The 20,632-nt window shown below is 44.3% G+C and overlaps 1 protein-coding gene across 11 annotated transcripts in view; it reads right to left on the reverse strand.

Moving 5' to 3' along the window:
- Hectd4 (HECT domain E3 ubiquitin protein ligase 4) overlaps window positions 1-20,632 on the reverse strand; it is a 175,434-nt gene that overhangs the window by 21,904 nt on the left and 132,898 nt on the right. For all 11 annotated transcript variants that reach the window (XM_048447438.3, XM_048447441.3, XM_048447445.3 and 8 more), the window contains 8 exons: window positions 16,922-17,058; window positions 14,686-14,846; window positions 11,285-11,466; window positions 9,679-9,884; window positions 9,280-9,410; window positions 8,831-9,036; window positions 6,351-6,530; window positions 113-1,419 (listed from right to left, as the gene is read on the reverse strand). In XM_048447438.3, the coding sequence (XP_048303395.1) occupies window positions 113-1,419; window positions 6,351-6,530; window positions 8,831-9,036; window positions 9,280-9,410; window positions 9,679-9,884; window positions 11,285-11,466; window positions 14,686-14,846; window positions 16,922-17,058 (2,510 nt within the window). The remainder of the gene's footprint in view (window positions 1-112; window positions 1,420-6,350; window positions 6,531-8,830; window positions 9,037-9,279; window positions 9,411-9,678; window positions 9,885-11,284; window positions 11,467-14,685; window positions 14,847-16,921; window positions 17,059-20,632) is intronic.

Raw genomic sequence — 20,632 nt, forward strand, 5'->3', positions numbered from 1 at the left:
AGGAGCTCCCCAGAACCCCATGTTGCCTACTAGCTAACTCCTTGGAAGTAGCTTGGAGAAGCCATGTTGGCCAGGTCAAGGTTGAATGACTTTCAAGGCTGAGAGCTATTACCTCCACCACTGCAAAGCCTTTGATAGGACGCGCTGTGAGAGGCTGAGTATCCAGGGAAGTGACCGTGTACATGGAGCCCACGTCTGACACAGATGCTGCCTCTGCATTGTCCATAGGTTCCCCTAGGCTACCCAGGCTACCCAGGCTGCCAGTGCTGCACAAGGAAATGTCCAGACTCTCCTGGCTGGACACCACGTGGGGTTCCAACAGGACAGGAGGAACAGGCAGCTCCAGGCCTGAGGGAAGTTGGTCCACTGAGAGGTCACTAGCAGTCTGTGAAACACCCTGAGAGCTACAGACTGAGGCCTGGCTGGTAGAAGCTGAGGCGCTGATGCTCATGGCAGGGGCTAAACTGCTGGATGTGCTTCCCTCCAAGCTGTCCACACTGGGGAATCCCAGCAACTTCTCAGACTCAACCTTGCTGTCACCACCCTCGGCCTTGTCTTTTGGCTTCTTGGGGTCTTCCTCCTGCAGTGGGATGTAGATCTCATCTTTGAAGACACCGCCATGGGCATTGCAGGCCTTGCGGATAGCACCTCTGACAACAGCTTCATCCAGGTGTGTAGGAATGCCTGAGATTACTAGCAGGCGACTGTGGGCAGTGGGGCCCACCAGGGCCTGGCAGGCATCGGCAATGGCATCACTCGTCACACCCAGGCCTTGTGGATCCTTTCTGGTAAGGTGCCGGAGGATGATGAGCAAGGTGAGGGCACGGTGGAACCACAGCATGTCCTCAGGTTTGCTCCCCGCAATGCTGAGCATGGTGGAATCCGCATCTGTGGCACGGGAGGACTGGCGCTTGCTGGAGGATGAGGCCTTCTCCCGCTTCATCTTGACTTTCTTCCTCTTGGACAGGAGACTAGGGCTCTGTGGGGTCTGTCCCGGGGAGGAGGAGGAGGATGAGGATGAGTCGCTGAGGTTTGGGGTGGTCGTTGAGGTCACCCCACTAGCTGTGACACTGATATTGGTAGGCAGGGTTACTTCAGCAACTGCCAGGCAGCCTTCCATGAGAGCATGGAAGTAGGTGGAAAACCTGCCCTGGTCACCCACAGCTACTACTCCAGAGCCGCCACAAGCACTGCCTGAGACCCAGCTCTGGGTCTCCTCGTCGTACAGTTTATGCAGCTCTGACTGTAAGGCCATCAGCATGGCCAGGCAGGGGTTGAGTTGGAGGGCGATAGAGGAGGACAGGCCAGCTGGGTTTTTCCGTTGCTCCAGGGTGTGTACTGTACGCAAGAGCTCAGCCAAGAGGTGGAAGACCAACTCCTTCACACAGGCTGCCATGTCTGTGGTCCACAGAAAGTTTCCTGAGACAAAGAGAAAACAAAGTAACCATGTCACTGCTCATCATTTCCCAGGAACAGCTCTGAGCACTGTGATGGAGCTTAGACATGGAGAGACCAGTATAGTCTGGCTGGCTAGCCGTGGCCATTAGCCTATGACTTTCAGCATGCCACTTTCTTCTGGATCTTAGGCCAGACATCTCTGCATAGGCCCAGTCAGAAACCATTAGAATGCTTTCCAATAGAGAGGATGCCTGCCACTGGGGATGATACTCAGTCTACTCATAAAAAAAACCAAAAAACAAAAAAACAAAACCACTGAATGATGATTTAAAGCTGTCCCAACTGAGTCAACAAGAAAGCCTTACTCTGGTTTAGGGTATAGCTCAGGGGCAGAGCGTTTGCCCAGCATACTCAAGGCCCTAGATTTTACCCCAGTACTGCCAAGGGCAGGAAAGGGAGGAAGAAAGGAATGAAGAGAGGGGACCGAGGTAGGGGAGAGGAGGAAGGAAAAGATGGAAGAAAGGGAGCAGGGGGAAGGAAGAGAAGGGAAGAGAAAGGAAGAAGAAAGGACTTTGAGATAATCTTTTTAAAGATTGGTTTTTATTTTTTAAACATAAGATTTATTGAATTTTAACTTATGTGTATATGTACCCCTATATAACTTTTTTTTTTTATAAGGTGCCCACATGTACCTACTCTAGGTGTAGGTCTGGAACTGGAGTTACATATGGTTGTGAGCCATTTGATGTGGATGCTGGGAACTGAACCCAGGTCCTCTGAAAGAGCAGTAATTGCTCTTAATAACTGACCATCTCTCCAGCTCAGTTTTTATTTTTATGTATTTGAATGTGTTGTGTCTGTGTGTCCACCTGCCAAGTGTGTGCAGGTATCCATGAAGACCAGAAGATGATTTCAGATCCCTTGGAGCTGGAGTTACAGAGGGTTGTAAACTATTACACATGGATGCTGAGAACTGAATCCAGGTCCTCTGGAAGAGCAGCACCTGCTCTTAACTGCTCAGCTGTCTCCCCACCCTCATGTATCTGTTTTTAACATAGTAGCCTTTAATAGACTACAACATGTAGCTTCACAACAGCCTTTCCTTTCCTTGTGTTTCATACTTACATTTTATAGCTATGACAAGGTATACTAACTTTCCATGTACAGCAAGGGTGCAAAAAACTCCTTGAAAATTAAGTTTAAGCTGGGCAGTGGTGGCGCACACCTTTAATCTCAGCAGTTGGGAGGCAGAGACCTTTGAGTTCGAGGCCAGCCTGGTCTACAGAGCGAGCTCTAGGACAGGCTCCAAAGCTACAGAGAAATCCTGTCTTAAAAAAACAAACAAAAAAAGAAAAGAAAATTAAGTTTAAAAGAAGAAAGTGGCTGGGGAGGCAGCTCAGCTAGTAAATGCATGCTGTATAAGCATGAAGCCCTGAGTATGATTCTCACATCCACATATAAGCTGGGTACAATATAACTCCACTTCTGGGATGGCAAACAGGTGACTCCCAGGAGCTTGTTGGCCAGCCAGCCTAGCAAAACCAGTGAGTCTCAGATTCAGTAAAAATAGAGTGAAGAAGGGGCTGGAGAGATGGCTCAGTGGTTAAGAGCACTGCCTGCTCTTCCAAAGGTCCTGAGTTCAATTCCCAGCAACCACATGGTGGCTCACAACCATCTGTAATGAGATATAGTGCCCTCTTCTGGCCTGCAGGCATACATTCAGACAGAATATTATATACATAATAAATAAAATCTTTTAAAAAAATTAGAGTGGAGGAAAAAAAATAGAGTGGAGAAGAACTGAGGAAGACACCTAACAGTGACCTCGGGTCTCCACATACACGTGCGCACGCATGCGCGCGCGCGTACACACACACACACACACACACACACACACACACACGTACTCGCACAAGAAAAGGAATCAAGTGTGGGTGCACACACCTATAATTCCAGCATTCAGAAGGTAGAGGCAGAAAGAGCAGAAATTCAAAGTCATTCTCAGCTATACATTAAGTTCAAGAGCAGGCTGGCTAAACCGAGACTCAATCTTTTTTTTTTTTAAGATTTTTATTTATTTGTTATGTATGCCCACACACAAGAAGAGGGTGCCAGCTCTCATTACAGATGGTTATAAGCCACCACATGGTTGCTGGGAACCAAGACTCAATTGAAAAAAAAATCAAATACAAACAAGAAACCACCAAGCAACAACAAGAAAACAAAACAAAATCCAACGGACCAAACAAACAAACCAGGAAGGAGCTGAATTGAATAAAAGTATTATATTCTCCAAGCATACATGTCTGAAATAAGACATACATGGTACTCCACACATGTAATCTGAGCACAAGAAGTGGAGGCAGGAGAATCAGAAATTTGAAATCATCCTTGCCTATATAGTGAGTTCTAGGCTAGCCTGGGTAACATAAGATCTTAGATTAAAGAAAATCCTACATGTTGGGTGTGATAGTTTGAATGTAATTGCCCCCCATAAGCTCTTAGAGAGTGGCACTATTAGGACATGTGGCATTGTTGGAAGAAGTATGTCTCAGTTCACTTCCTGCTGCGTGAGGATAAAGATATAGAACTTTCAACTCCTTCTCCAGCACTATGTCTGCATGCACACCACCATGTCCCATCACGGTGATAATGGACTAAATCTCTGAAACAGTAAGCCATCTCATTAAATGTTGTCCTTTGTAAGAGTTGTAGTAGTCATGGTGTCTCTTCACAGCAATAGAAACCCTGGCTAAGACAATGAGAAAAAGGATTTGTGGGAAAGAGAAGGAATAAGAGATGATATGGGGAGCTGAGTACATGGTTTAAGAAATGTATACAGTGTATGAAACTGAACGATTAAAGAAAAAAAATCCAACAAAATGATGTCCCAATATCTCTTCACATCAGATGCACACCTGGGTTATGCAATGTTAGGGATTGAACTCAGGGCTTTGTACATGCTAGGCAGGTGCTTTTCTAGCTGTGCCATAGCCCCAGCTCCCAAATGTTTCTATTCATGTTCGCTGAGACAGGATGGATGTCAAGAAAACTCAGGTATTTGAGCAACTGAGGATGGTGAACATTTTTGTCCAGTCCCAAGGAGGCAGTTGAGTCCAGAGCCACAAGGGAACAGGCTGCACTGCTTCCATCCAGATGGGGTTTGCATTGGGTAGAGCACTTCCTGGGGCTCTTAAGTCTTCTGCTTAAGTGCAACACCTTCCAGAAAAGGCATTAAGCTTCCTGCTCTCTCAGGAGGAGGCTCCTTGAAAGTTCTTACTGAAAATAAGTTCATTGGTTCTCATAGAGCCTTCCAAGGCCAAGGTTAAATTTCCCCTGTCCCTAGCCTCCAGGCTTATGTTACCCACACCAAGTCTTTCCTTTACCGTAGGACACTTATGTAAGAGGACAGACATCCTCAAACAGAATTCTTCACCAAACCCGAACAAGGTAGCACACATCTGTTCCTGCACCACCCAGAGTGTCTTTTTTTTAAAAAAATTTATTTATTTATTTATTTATTATGTATACAATATTCTGTCTGTGTGTATGCCTGAAGACCAGAAGAGGGCACCAGACCTCATTACAGATGGTTGTGAGCCACCATGTGGTTGCTGGGAATTGAACTCAGGACCTTTGGAAGAGCAGGCAATGCTCTTAACCACTGAGCCATCTCTCCAGCCCCCCAGAGTGTCTTAAATGTCCTACAAGTTTGACCAAGTTGCCAATATCTAAAACTTGGGAGGATCACAAAAAATTCTACTTTTCTCTCTTTTATTGAAATAAAAATAAAAATTCTGGGGCTGGAGAGATGGCTCAGTGGTTAAGAGCAATGACTGTTCTTCCAGAGGACTCAGGTTCAATTCTCAGCACCCACATGGCAGCTCACAACTGTCTGAAAATGCAGTTCCATGAGATCTGACACCTTCACACCAATGCACATAAAATAAAGTTAAATAAATTTTAAAATGTACCCCAAAAAAAGAAGAAAATAAAAATTCTGGCTAGGCATGTTGTCGTATGTCTTTAATCACAGTATGAACCATCTGGTTTCCACAGGGAGTTCCAGGCCAGCCAGGGCTACAAAGCGAACCACTGTCTACTTAAAAGAAGGAAGAAAGAGAGAAAGAAAAAAAAAGAAAAGAAAGAAACAAAACAAAACAACAAAACAACACACCTCTAGCCAGATGTCATCTGACAGTGAACAGTCAGGATGTGGTCACTGCCAGGTGGACATATGTCAACACTCCTTTTCCTCTGGCTATTTGTGTCAGTGACATCTGTAGCCCCTGAGGCATCTGGGATTGCTACCTGGTTTGTTTATTTTTCATCAGGGTTTATTTCTCAGAGTCCACCATTAACAAGTCACTGTATTGGCTTTAGCACACACTCATCTGTGCCTCTAGCCATTCAGCCCCTATGTCCTGATTAATATGAAGACTTAACTTCTAAACCGTGAGCAGGCACATCGTGTATTAAAGTTCAATATTTACTTCAAATATTTTAAGGTAAGTTTCTTGTAGTTAAAAATCTTACACCTCCGTTGACCATTTTGTGAGTGTTACATGCTTTAAGTCTGTCAATAGCTCTATGGTTGTAGTGTTTCACTGGCATCTATGACACCCTTCACCATCAGTTACAAAAAACAGCATATGAGGCAAACACTTACATTTTGTTGTTGTTTATAGACAGGGTCTCACAGTTTAGTCCTAGCTGGCCTCAAACTCACAGAAATCAGCCTGTTTCTGCCTCCATTCCTGGCAAACATTTAACACTTTAAAGCATGACAATGCTGTTATTTTTCATAGGCAGCTGCTGCCAGATGGTACAGTGGTGACACCCTGCAGACCACTGACTAGAGTCAAGACTCCCAAGCCTACTTTCATAGGAAGTGCTCTGACAGGTTGCAGCTGCCTGGGCTACCAAACTCCACCTACCCGACATTTGCTTACCCAGCAGTTCCACCACGTGGAGGAGGACTGCAGTAGGAATGGCATCAGGCTCGTCCTCTGACTTCCCTTCACTGTCCTCTGATTTCCAGGACAGCAGCTGCTCTGCAAAAGCCATAGCCAGGGGGAACTCCAGGGGCAGAGAGTGCAAGACCAGCACAGCTCCAGGAGGTGGAGACACTCCTAAGAGAAGGGCCCAGAAAGAACATGTGTGACTGGCAGCATCTGACCCAGATACATTTGAGAAAGCACCTGCTGCCCAGTGTCTCCAGACAGTTATCTATAGGTATGGCAATCAGAAGCCAGTTGCACCATACCTGCTGGTGTAGCAATGGGATAAAGCGACATCTAGGGAGGTGTCACTGGGCAGGCCAGGCATAGTGGTCTAGTGGCTCACATTTATCACCCTACAACTTGCAAGGCTAAGGCAGGAATATTTGAGTTTGAAGCCAGTCTGGCTACATAGCAAAACAATTAAAGATAAACTAAGTGAAGAAAGAAGATACCAAGTGCCTCAAGTCCAGAATTAGAGCTAGGCGTAAGGCCTACGCTAAAAGGGGCTTTCCTGAAGCCTGCCCAGCTTGAAGACACGGCCCTTTTGCATGGCCACAACTCAATAAGACCTTAAACCTACGTAAGATGGCCTTAAGTCCCAAGTACACTCAGGACCCAGGCAGGGGAAATGGGAAGGTTTCTGTGCTCTTTGTAGTGATGGCAATTGCACTCAGGGTTCTGCACAGACCTCCATCTCCAACTTTGACCATTATTACCTGCTTTCACTGCCACAGCCCAAGTCTGACCAAAGTGACCTCCTGTGAGAAGCAAAGTCTCAAACCTCCTACCCTGTACTGCAACGCATCCCCTCTGTGAGCACCAGGGATGGAAAGCAAGTCTCGGGGGCCTTTGGGCTTTTCCCTCACCTGCACCTTGAGGTAGCTGTCTGTATGCCAAAAATATGGATGACAGAAAACCTCTGCTTTAGGTTGTTATGCCGGAAGTGCACCACAGGGCTTGGCACATGGCAAACACTTGCAGTGAACTACACTCCTAGCAAGATGCTGTGGGTTTTTGTTTTGTTTTGTTTTTTAGTTTTTCTTTTTTATTTAAAATTTATTTATTTATTTATTTATTTATTATGCATACAATAGTCTGTCTGTGTGTATGTTTGCAGGCCAGAAGAGGGCACCAGGCCTCATTACAGATGGTTGTGAGCCACCATGTGGTTGCTGGGAATTGAACTCAGGACCTTTGGAAGAGCAGGCAATGCTCTTAACCACTGACCCATCTCTCCAGCCCTGTTTTTTAGTTTTTCAAGACAGGGTTTCTCTCTGTAGACCAGGCTGGCCTTGAACTCACAGAGATCTACCTGCTTCTGCCTCCCAAGTGCTGTGATTAAAGGCATACACCACCACTGCCTATCTGGGATTCTGATTTTAATGTAAATCTTAAATAACAGGAGGTGAAGACAAAAGACTATGGGGGAAAAAGATTAAGAAAAGAGTGTAGAAGCCGGGCAGTGGTAGGGAACACCTTTAATTCCAGCACTCGGGAGGCAGAAGCAGGTGGATCTCTGTGAAGTTCAGCTAGAGCAAATGACTGTCTTGGGCAGATACAGGTTGCTCTTTTCTGGTTAAACGGGTTGAGCAAGAGTGGAAATCTGGAATGAAGATTTCTTTCCTCCCAGTTGGCTTTGCCAAGGACAGGCATTGACAGCTTCTTCAAGACCCTAATCCCTGAGGCTTACTAGGGATGCCAGAGATAAGCACAACAGATGCTCACAGGTGATGCGGGAGAATTGTCTGTATTCTGTCAATCATATTTTAATAAAACGCTGATTGGCCAGGCAGGCAGTATAGGCAGGAAAACCAGACAGGAAGTAGAGGTGATGCAATGAGAACAGGAGAATTCTGGGAAGCAGGGAGGTTCCTCGGCCATTCCTGCGCAGACCACCGAAGAGGCAACATGTATGCTGACAGCTGAAAAAGGTACCAAGCCACCTGGCTAACATAGATCAGAATAATGGATTAATATAAGCTATAAGAGTTAACAAGAAGCCTGAGCTAATGGGCCAATCAGCTTTATAACTTATAGAGATCTCTGTGTGATTGATTTTCTTTGGAACTTGCTGGCTGTGGGGTACCGGGCGGGACAGAAACCCCAACAAGCTGGCCCGTCATGTTACACACAGGTCACATCAGAACCAGAGCATTGTCATAACAAAAACTCCAGGAACATTTGGAAACTAAGATTGCTACAGCCTGTGATATTTGCAAGAATGTGACTGCCATTCTTTGCAGGTGGCTCCCCGTGGCTTGAGTAGGAAGGCAATCCCTCTGTGCCTTGGTGGCCTCTAACCGGCGTTAATCTACTGTGTCTCAGCAGCCTTTCTTCACTCCTAGCAATGGGACTGGGAGCTCCCAAAAGAAGGCCAGCAGAGCACAGCTGCTCACCATCTGCATCACTGTGAGCTGAGAAAGACTTACCTAGTTTGATGTGGACCTTGTCTGTAGAGAGAACCACGGAAGGGTACTGGTCAGCTGTGGGTGGAGGCGCAAGCCCAGTGTTGGCTGGGGAGGCATCTCGGGGGTAGCAGGCAGCTTCAATGAGGTTCAGTTGGCCGGTGCGCTTCACTTTGTGGCCAAGCCCATAGACGAGAACACGCGCCCACGGGGCCTTGTACAGAGAGGAGCTGAGAGGAAGTGGGGGTTAAGACAGACTTGGCCAGGCCATGCACTGGGCATAAGTCATCTCCACCACCTTTAGAAGATAGTTTTCTATAAAGCCTAGTTTCCCACCGAAGGAGATACAGGAAGAACTGCAAGTTAGCTTTAAAGATAGTGTGCACTCGAGGGCAAGGACAGCTGGAGACATGTTCCTGGGGCAGTGCTGCTTTCTCTCCCCAGCACTGACTTCTGGAGAAAGGATAACTTACTCTTTGCGGAATCCAGACTGACTTTCTTTGCAAGACACAACAACAAAAGCTGCTCCAGGGAAATTCACATCCATATTGACTTTGGATTCAGAAATTGGGAATTCTTCAGAGGGAAACTGCTCTGGTGCTGTCTGAAAGGAGACATGCAATAAGCAAGCATGGGAAAGACACAGACAACACATTCCAGGTCCTCACATCATAAGTAAGACAAATCATCCAGGACATATGCTAAAATAGATGCAAGTGGCTGATGGCCTCTGGAGGAAAAGACCACCAAAGGCAGAAGAGTCTTCAAGAATGGCTGCCCAAGCGGCTCAAGGGAGAGCACTATTCAGCAAGTCAATAAAACTCCTGTTTCAATGGTGTCCACAGCTGGGATCCATGAGCTCAAGCCTATACCTGCAGGAAAGCGCAGATCTGCTTTGTCAGTTCCAGAAGGCTGTCCTCGCCCTGGTGCAGGGTGCGGGTGATGGCCACGCTGAGCCATTCCCTCAGCGTCTGGGAGCTGCCCTGGTAGAAGAGGTCGGTGGCAGAGCAGCTCTGTGAGTGGATACAGTGCTGCAGAGACTGTGCCAGGAGGATGGAGCTGGAGCTGATGGTGCCATCTATGGACAAGGAAAGAAAGGGACATTGACAGAACTGCAGCCTTCAGTGCCTGTGAGAGCCTGTAAAACAGACAAATAAGCAATGACCCACCGGAAAGGATGGCACGGATGGGAAATGGTAGATGGAAAGTCCGGCACCATCAGGACAGTGTGAAGAAGTCAAGAGCTTGTGACCTTTAAACGTATGTTTTCTTTTTAGCAGTAACACAGTGCTTCAAATAACACCTTCAGTGGAAGCCCAAGCTTCTTGTTCTGTGTACATGTATGTGTGTGTGTACACGTATGCTAAGTGTTTGCAGGTGTATATGAATGCCTGGAGGCTGGAGGTCGACATTAGGTGTCTTCCTGAGTAGCTCTTTACCTTATTTTGTGAGATAGGGTTTTTCACTGAAGTTGGAACTCACTGATTCAGCTAACCTGGCTTGCCTCTCCCAAACAGTGAGGTTACAGATGCACACCACTGTACCCAGACAGGGTTTCTCTGTGTAGCCCTGGCTATCCTGAAATTTGCATTGTAGAGCAGGCTAACCTCAAACTCACAGAGATTCTCTTGCCTCTGCCTCCCACATATTAGGATTAAAGGTGTGTACCTAGCTGGTGCCCAACTTTTTATATGGATGCTGGCAACCTGAATTTGGGTCCTAATGCTTATAGTAAGTATATTATTGATGTCATTTCCCCTGTTAAATTTCTTAAAGATCAACATGGGGTGGCCCATCTAGCTGTTCTGGGCCAGCCTAGCTTCATTAAGGTGTTGAGGTGGCCAATGTGATTACTCAGTTGTCATGGCAAAGTTCCTCTTATGGTGTGTTCCTTGAAGAGGGCTGATGAATGCTGGTGCTGTCAGGCTAGAGGAGAGACGGTTTGTATATGCTGGCTGGGATCCTGTGGCTGTCTAAAATGCCATAGGCTCACAGTGCCCTTGCAACAGGGTCTGGGGGTGGGGGTGGGGGCCTGTGCCTCCTTACCATTTGCTCCTATCTTAGGTGCTTAGAAGAAAAAGGGAGGGTGAGGTACTAGAGGCAGACAGAGGAGCCCCTCAGTCATGAGTGGACCAAGGAATGATTTCCTCACTTAGCACTGCCCAAATGGACACAGAGAGCCCTTGCCTGAAGTATTCCAGGCTTAGCTGATTCACATGAGCAGCTTAGGAGCAGGTCCTGCTATGGGAACCTATGTCTGTTTCCAGGGTCAAGCAGAACATCTGTGACAGCAGCTTCATGTTTAGTAAGCACTAGGCAGATGACTAAAAGACTAGGGTGAAAGTGCACTCACAGCTGTCTAAGAGCAGACAGACTGCCGTCTCAGGTCCCCTGTCCCCACCATGGAGAACTAGCATGCTAGGCAGCCTATGTGACCTGCCTCAACCTTGGGGCTCTTTTCCTCTTGCCAAGTCTTACCTGGGAGGGGAGGCGCAAGGAGCTGATTGGACAGGAGCTGCAGGTGTTCTAAGGTAATGTCTCGGATGGCGGGGATGTGGAAGAGGCGAGTAAATAAGTGAGGTAGCTTGGGAGCGAAGATGTTGAGCAGGGCCATGCGACAGTACAGCCTAGCCAGTGCAGCCTCACACCGCAGCAGCTCTCTGAGGGACAAGAAAAGTGAGACATACTGACTGCTGAGCAGAGCTCTTGAGGGTGAAGGGGGGACAATGACAGATGACATTACATCTCAGGCTTCTCTTCTGGCCCTATGTTCTGTGTTTCAAGTAACTCACTTGAGTTTTAAATAAAAGCCACAATAGTTTTTCTCTCAACTCAAAAAACACCCTTGAGGCCAGGCAGTAGTGGCGCATACCTTTAACCCCAGTACTTGGGAGGCAGAGGCAGGCAGATCTCTGTGAGTTTGAGACCAGCCTGGTCTACAGAGTGAGTTCCAGGACAGGCTCCAAAGCTACACAGAGAAAACTTGTCATAAAAACAAACAAACAAAAACAAAAGCAAAAACCAAACCAAACCAAAACAAAACAAAAAACACCCTTAAAAAGGAAATGAAAATGTACGTCCACACCAAAACTTATAAACACAAATATATAGCAAGTGTTTCTAAGGGCCAAATAGTGGAAACAGTCTTAAAGTTTATTAATTTAGTGGTAAGTTCAAACAACTGAATGTGATTAGGTAAGATAAAGATATATCAATGTTTTGAAGGGAGACCTCCTGAAGAGGTAACAGGTCATGAAAATTAGCATAATTAGAGTGAGATGGCCACAAAGATGCCAGAGGCAGAAATGAGTCCAGTGTGCAGAGAACAGAAAACCCAGCATGGCCTAAGGAGGGAAGACGCCTCCGAGGCTCACAAGGATGTAATGAGAGGCACAGTTTGGAGCCCTCCCTATGGTAAGGTCTGGTTAGAGGCACAAACGTTGACTTCAACCTGACCCCAACCATTCTTTCCAGAGTGCTCGCACCAGCTGTCTGTGCAGAGAGACTAGAGAGGAGGGCTACTGGTCTAGATCAGTTTTCAATTCAGTTGTCTAAGAGCAGATGGCATGGCTATCTCAGGCCCTCCACCATTGAAAGCTAGCATGCTAGGCAGCCTAGCTCAACCTTGGGGCTCTTTTCCTCTGGCCAAATCTTTTCTTTTTTTAAAGGAAAGTTTTAAAAAATATTTATTTATTTATTTATTATGTATACAATATTCTGTCTGTGTGTATGTCTGCAGGCCAGAAGAGGGCACCAGACCTCATTACAGATGGTTGTGAGCCACCATGTGGTTGCTGGGAATTGAACTCAGGACCTTTGGAAGAGCAGTCAATGCTCTTAACCACTGAGCCATCTCTCCAGCCCCACTCTGGCTAAATCTTATCCAACCATAAAATTATTTTGTTGCTACTTCATAACTGCAATTTTGCTACCATTATGAATTGTAATGAAAATATCGGATTACAGACCCCAAAGGTCTAGAAGTCGGTGGACAACTGTGGTGTGGAGGCTGAAAGGCCACAGCACATTTGACCTCCAGATTGACAGAACCAGAGACAGAAGGAAATTTGAGCTGGAATCTAACTCCACCCCACATGCCACATTCAGGTCAGCCAAACCCTTTCCTTGACTCTACCAAAATGGCCTCAGTCAGTCCAGCTTTCCTTTGGGTTCTGGAAGCCTGACAGCAGCTCATCCCAAGAGTCACTGCAGGTGCTGAAGAGGAACCATACTGGCAGCAGCATGCAAACATTCCTGACTGTCACTAGGCCGTGACCTCTGTGAGTGACAGTAAGGACTTCTGTTGAAGTGACAGCTGTGCAGCATGCCATTCTTCCTGCAGTGCTGTCTTGCTTGAGTGTCACAAACCATGGTCTGTTTGTTTTTTCCAGACATTGCCTCATGTAACTGGCTGCCCTGTAACTCTCTATATAGACTAGGTTGGCTTGAACTCAGAGATCCACCTCCTTCTGCCTCCTGAGTGCTAGAATTAAAGGTGTATGGCCTGTTTTGATCTAGTGACTAACTGAGCTTCAGACAAGCCATGGAATAATGTAATATCCCAGTGGACAGCAAGGTGGAAGCTGAGTTTAGATGGAAGCCTGGAGTTGCCGAATACAGTCAAGACAGGCATGGTGGCTTGCTCCTATAATCTTAGCACTTGGGAGGTGAGGCAAGAGGACTGACAACATGAGTTTGAGACCAGCCAGAATGATATAGTCTTAAAAAATGAGAGGGCAGTTAGAGACATAATCAACTTAGGTCCAAATTGACACCCTAGAGAGAAATTTGTTGCTGTTGCTATTTGGCTGCTTTTTGGCTAGGGTCTCAATGTATCAAGCTCAGGTGATCCTCCTGCCTCAGCTTCCCAGGTGGTGGAAGCACAGACATAGACAACATGGGTTTCCCTAAGGAGGAACTGGGATGCTAAAGGACAGATGCCATGGAATATAGTCTGTAGAGACTTTTAATAGAGAACTGGACTTGATACACTGCCTTCCTCTCAACTGCAGCAAGGGTCTTTCTTTTTTTAAAAATGATTTATTTATTTGCATTTTTGTTTGCCTACATGTGTGTCTGTGTAAGAGGGTTGGATCCTCTGGAACTGGAGTTATAGACAGTTGTGAGCTGCCATATGGGTGCTGGGAATTGAACCCAGGGCCTCTGGAAGAAAACCAGAGTGCTTTAACTACTGAGCTACCTCTCCAGTCCCACAGCAGGAATTTCTACAATGGGAAGGAACAAGTCACAAAAAAAAAAAAATCATTTATTTACTTATTTATTTATTTTTAATAAACATAATCCTTGGTTGGCCTGGAATTCATTATGCAGACCAGGCTGGCCTCCAAGCCACAGAGATTTTCCTGCCAGTGCTCTTAAGCTATGAGCCATCTCTCAAACCCCATAGGGACATTATTTAACAGTGCATAGCAAAGAATGGTGACTGATGATCATTAGATTTTCATCTGTAGAGGGCAGGCATGTCTCCACTGTAGCTCTAGCCCTTTCAGAATCCTGTGCTGTACCGTGCACAGAGCCAGTGTTCAGCGTACGCTTGGTTAGCCAAGACAGACAGCTGACTGTTCTTACATGGATGAACTGAATATTACCTGTTCCCTCCTGACTTCTTTCCTCTGCATGTCTTCATATTGCCTTTCTAGTTGGCTCCAGCCCCAAGTATACAATTGAGTGCATGCGACACAGGCCATGTGCTTTTAGACCCATCTTTTCTTCCAAATTCCTGCCAGTGTGCAACTGTCTTCCCTCCTTCCAACTCTTAGCGTTGAAGGAAAAGCCTTCTAGACAAGTATAATTGGGACACATGGAAAAACACAGTAAATAGATCTCTATTCCCCAAAGAAAGAAAGGCTCACTTTTACCTGTGAATTTGAAGGTTGGTATTGTCCAGTGTGACCAGTCCATTAGTGGCCGTCCTTCGGTAGCCTGCAGGGGGCCGTTCCAACATATCGATGGGATACCAGTAGCGTACTAGCACCCCTTCACTCCGGAGGTACGTCTCCACCTGCACCAGTTCATTCACCTGCAGTGGAAAAGCAAATATCCAATCTGCTTTTCTGAGACTTTATTTTTCAAGTTCATGCTAAGATATGTACATATGAAACCTTTAGATTTATAATTTGTATCTAGTTGCTATTTTATGAACAAAATTAATAAACCCAAAGAGAATTTATAAAACACGTTTATTTAATTTTTCCCCCAAAAGTATTTGAGGCAGGGTTTCACTGTGTACTCCTGGTTGACCTGAAACTCACAGAGATCCACCTGCCTCTGCCTCCAGAGAGTTGGAATTAAGGGTATACACCACTATACCTGGCTAAAAGATTCATTTTTTATTACTTTTAATTACATGTATATCTGTGTGTATCTATGTGTATGTATGCACACTGAGGGCAGTTGACCATGGAGGACAGAATAAGGTGTCAGATCCCTGGAACTGGAAATACAGACAGTTGTGAGTTGCCAAACCCAAGTCCCCTGTAGGAACAACAAGTGCTTACCTATAGAGCCATTTCTTCAGTATTCTCTCCCAAATAAATTCTTAATTATAAATTAACACATAATAGAAAACATAAAAAACAGTTATTTAAAAAAATCCCTACGGGGGGCTGAAAAGATGGCTCAGTGGTTAAGAGCACTGACTGCTCTTCCAGAGGATCCAGGTTCAATTCCCAGCACCCACATGGCAGCTCACAACTGTCTGAAGATCCAATTGCAGGGGATCTGACACCTTCACACCAATGTACATAAAATAAAGTTAAATAAACCATAAAAAATATTTTAAAAAATCCTTATGGATAGGTGGGGCTGAAGAGATGACTCAGGGGTTAAAAGAACTGACTGTTCTTCCAGAGGTCCCTAGTTCAATTCCCAGCACCCACATGGCAGCTCAAGACTGTCTGTAACTCTAGTTTCAGGGAATCCAATACCCTCACACAGACATACATGCAGTCAAAACACCAATGCAAATAAAATAGAAATAAATAAAATATTTTTAAAAAGCAATTGGGAAAAACAGGAAAAAACTTCAAATCAAATAAAAATTAGAAAGAACAAATTTTGTTAAAATAGCCCTTGTATTATTTTGTAATTTTTAAATTGCTTTTATTTTAAGTAAATCTTTAATAATCCCTAGGTAAAAATTATATTGGTATTTGAATCCAGAATGTATATGTATCAGCTTACTTTCAATTTCCACAAATAAAATAAAGCTATCAGTCAGATTCCCTGCTTTGAAAAAGTTATTAGGATAGGGGCTGGAAACAAGGCTCAGGCAGCTTTCAATCCTCTGGCCTCCTTTATCCCTTCTCTCGGTCTCTCCTTGGTGCCTACCCCTTTCGAATCCTTTTGAGCTTCAGGAGAGAGCTTTGCAAAATGGAGGCAAGTACTGATGAGCATAAGACACTTGCTTGGCAGAGGGGAGATCGATACTGGAAGAGTCCATGCAATGATGTGATCGGAACAATTTCTTTCTCTTCCACCATCTCCAGAATCAGAGGCCCAGCCTAAATTTTTAACTTCTGTCTGTGTAACAATCCTGATGTTGTCCTCAAGGATAATGGCCCACTTTGCTCTATACTGAAGAGATGTGAGGCAGTGACAGTTTAGCCGGGGCTCCCAGTGCAGCTTCAAGTGTGAGATGTTCTCATTGAGTCCTTCCACACAGCTGCACTTCCATTTGGTTTCCTTTATTTCTTTATGTGATTTATTTTATGCTTATTTATATGTATTTGTCCATGTGACTATATGCACATGTATGTTTGGGTGCCCACAGAGGCCAGAAGACCCTTCTGATCCATTGGAGTGAAGGTGTCTGACATGGGTGCTGAGATCTGAACTCTGTTCCTAATGATAGAATGAGTGCTTTTAACCACTGAGTCATCTCTCTAGTCCAGTTTCTTTGTTTCTAACTTGAAGAGAAATCTCAAAGCACAATCCCCTTTTCATGTGTCTGTGTGGAGCTGAGGATAAAACCCCCAGGGTCTTGCACATTTGCACACATTAAGCATCCCTGTCTATTGTCCCTTTGTATGGTACGTGGCATATAAACCTCTCTACACATACAGGACTGAATAACCAGAGTGGCTGTTCACTTACTGAGTCAACATCTAGGACGACTCCATGAAGGCCAAAAGTTTTTAGCATCCCTCGGATAGCAAATTTTGGCAAGGCTGTTCCCACAGTACTGCTGGCTACATTGCTGCTATCTGGAGAGCGGGTTACAACTGTGAGACCTAGGAGGTAAAAGAAGTACCATGTCACCGGGGAAGGCTACACTTACTAGAGGGACTAAAATAGCTCTGCAGCATGTGACAGTAAAAAGGAACACAGCTCAGCCTGTAAAGTAATAAGAGAATGATAAACTTCCAATTCTGAGTTAAGAAGACAAGTAAACCATTTAAAAATGTGTAGAAGACTTGGATAAATACTTTCGCCAAAAAGAAATAAAAAGATAACACTTGAAACGATGTTCATTATTACTGACCAATCACCAGGGAGATGCATGTCAGAGCCACAGTGAGACCTCTCATACTAACAGCAATGGCTGAGGTAAAAAGACAGATGGAACATAGAACACATTGCCACACATGTACAGAAACTGGAACACTCAGGCATAGCTAGCTGGTAAGCTGCTGGGAATGCAGGATGGTCTAGTTGCTTTATAAAGTATTTTGGCAATTTCTCAAAAGGTTAAACACAAAGTTATTATATCACCCAACAATTCTACTCATGCTTATAGATTCCAATTTACTATAATACATATGTATTTCTCCTAGAGAAATGAAGATATCTGTCCATACAAGAATGTGTATACAAAAACAACTCTGAGATTCCATCTTACATCTGTAAGAATGGCCAAGATCAAAAACACTGTTGACAACTTATGCTGAAGAGGATGTGGGGTAAAAAGTACACTTCTGCATTGCTGGTGGGAATGCAAGCTGGTACAACCCCTTCAGATGTCAGTGTGGTGATTTCTCAGAAAATTAGAAAACATCCTACCTCAAGACCTAGTAATACCACTTTTGGGTATATATCCAAAGGATGCTCAATCGTGCCACAAGGACATGTGCTCAACTATGTTCACAGCAGCTTTGTTTGTCATAGCCAGAACCTGGAAACAACCTAAATGCCCCTTGACTGAAGAATGGATAAAAAAAATTGTGGTACATTTACATAATGGAGTACTACACAGCAGGAAAAAAAATGACTTCTTGAAATTTGCAGGCAAATGGATGGATCTAGAAAACATCATATTGAGCGAGGTAACCCAGGCCCAGGAAGACAATTATCACTCACTCATACATGGTTTTAGACATAAAGCAAAGAAAACCAGTGTACAATTCACAATCCCAGAGAACCGAGACAACAAAGAGGACCCTAAGAGAGACATACCTGGATCTAATCTACATGGGAAGTAGAAAAACAAGATCTCCTGAGTAAATTGGGAGTGTGGGGATCATGGGAGAGGGTTTAAAGGGAGGGAAGAGGAAGGGAGGGGAGAAAAATTGTAGAACTCCATAAAATCAATTTAAAAAAAAAGAATGTGTATACAAATGTTTACGGTATTCCTAATAGCCAAAAAGTAGGATCAATTCAATCGTCCATCATCAATGAATGAAAGTAAATAAGAGTTATATTTATATAACCGAGTATTGCTTAACAATAAAGAGAATGAAGTATGGATGAGTGTTGTGGAATATTTAACTGTGGAATATTTAAGTATGTTACATTTGTTTATGCTGTATTTGTTTAACTAGGCAAAGATGTGTTACATTTGTCTATGCTGCATTTAATTATATAAAGATGTGTTGCTGTTTCACCTTGCCTGCCTAAGGTACCTGATTGGTCTAATAAAAAGCTGAATGGCAAATAGTGAGGCAGTAGAGGAATAGGTGGGGCTGGTGAGCAGAGAAAATAAGAAGGAATCTAGGCTCAGGTAAAGAGAATGAGAGAGGAGAGAATGAGGGAGAAAGAAAGGGAGACAACTGGGGCCATACAGCCAGGTGAGCCTCCAGCTAGCCAGACATGGAGTAAGACATATAGAAGTGGGATGGTGGTGGTGGTAGTGGTGGGTGAGGAGTAAAAAGCCCCAAGGCAAAACATAGATAGATAAAGAGAAACAGACTAAAACAAATTAAGATAAGGTTGAACATTAATAACTAATAATAAGTCTTCATGTCATGAATTGGGAGTTGGTTGGTGGCCCAAAAGAAAAAGCCTGTTACATTTAGTGCCCAACATGGGGCCAACATTTCCACATAGGGCCTGAGACAGCTAGAAAAAAAGAACAGAAAAAAAAAGAAAAGAAAAAAGCCAGCACACTACGTAGAAATAGCAAGCTAAGTAAAAATGTCTGCCCCAATGCAGCCACCAACTTCCTAGAGGTAGGGTGGAAGAATCCAGTTTCCAGTCAGGTTAGCGTCTGGCTCATAATCAGAGAATGCTGCAAGTGTGCAGATGTAGGCACTGGTAGAGAAAGTTCAGATAGAAAAAAAGCCTCTAAACAGGTTACAGTGCACTTAAAAATGTGTGTAGGCTTAAGAAAGAAAAGATATAGACAGTCATAGAAAATAATACTCTAAAAATAATAAAGTCTTTAAAGAAAAAATAAAGTACTATAAAAGGAATAAGCCACATCAAGATGGTAAATACACAGGGAGTGTGGATCCTATATGGTGCCTTGTTGATTTTGAAATTTTTGATTGCTGATAAGCAAAGGACAGCTGCTGAGAGACCAGGGATTGTACGAGGGACTGCTGAATTAAACCTGCCTAGATACTCTAGAAATGCCTTAACTTTAAAATGGAAGTCAAAATATGTGTTCAATTGGGGAAGACTTTATGCTTTTTCCACAAGAAACGAAAGGCTGTGGAATGTTGTTTTTTGTTGTTGTTGTTTTTTGTTTTTCCGAGACAGGGTTTCTCTGTAGCTTTGGTGCCTGTCCTGGAACTAGCTCTTGTAGACCAGGATGGCTTCAAACTCACAGAGATCAGCCTGCCTATGCCTCCCGAGTGCTGGGATTAAAGGTGTGTGACACCACTGCCCGGCAAGGATTCATGCTATGTTAATATAGATAATGTTTGACCAGGGAGATCTGAAAATCTTGGCTACAGATATAACGAAATAAACTTAGAAAAACTACAAGACAGGTAACATAACTACTCAAACATAAAACAAAAAAAAATTATCTTTGGCTGGCTGTGTACAACACACAGTCCACACTTGTGTTAGAAAGTTTGTGTGTTTTCAGAGCAAGGGGACCAGACACCAATGAAATGGGTGACCCAGGTGATCCAGACTCTCAAGAGTGATTTTGGCAGTTTCCTCAGAGTTCTGCATCCAGAATAGCTTCAAGGCTGCTGGCTCACAGACTATTCTAGGCAAGACTTCAGATAAGTTTTGTGCTTTCCCACTGCACAGAGACTGTACAACAATGTTATGGCTAGCTTTATCAGGACTTGATCATTATCTCAATTTTTCAGGATTCCTAAAGAAGCTGTTTCACACAGACAACAAGAAGTCGTCTAGAGAACACAATACTCACATTCCAAGAAGTGGAGTGGGTGGTTTTTGGTTGTTTGGTAGGTTTTAGATGTTTGTCATCATTTGGGGGATATAGGATAAAAAGACAACTATGAACCTCAAATGTTTTATATACGTATGGACTTTGATATATTGATACAAATTTAAAGATATTTTTGTTATCCTGAATATATGCTTCTACTCTTGGCTGGGGTATTGTGCTCATGAGGCTCTTTTAAAAGTGCAATATATAATTAAGAAATGAAGGTTAGTAGTCTATAA

This window comes from Myodes glareolus, chromosome 2 (genome assembly GCF_982192425.1).
Source record: "Myodes glareolus chromosome 2, mMyoGla1.1, whole genome shotgun sequence".
NCBI lineage: Eukaryota > Metazoa > Chordata > Mammalia > Rodentia > Cricetidae > Myodes > Myodes glareolus.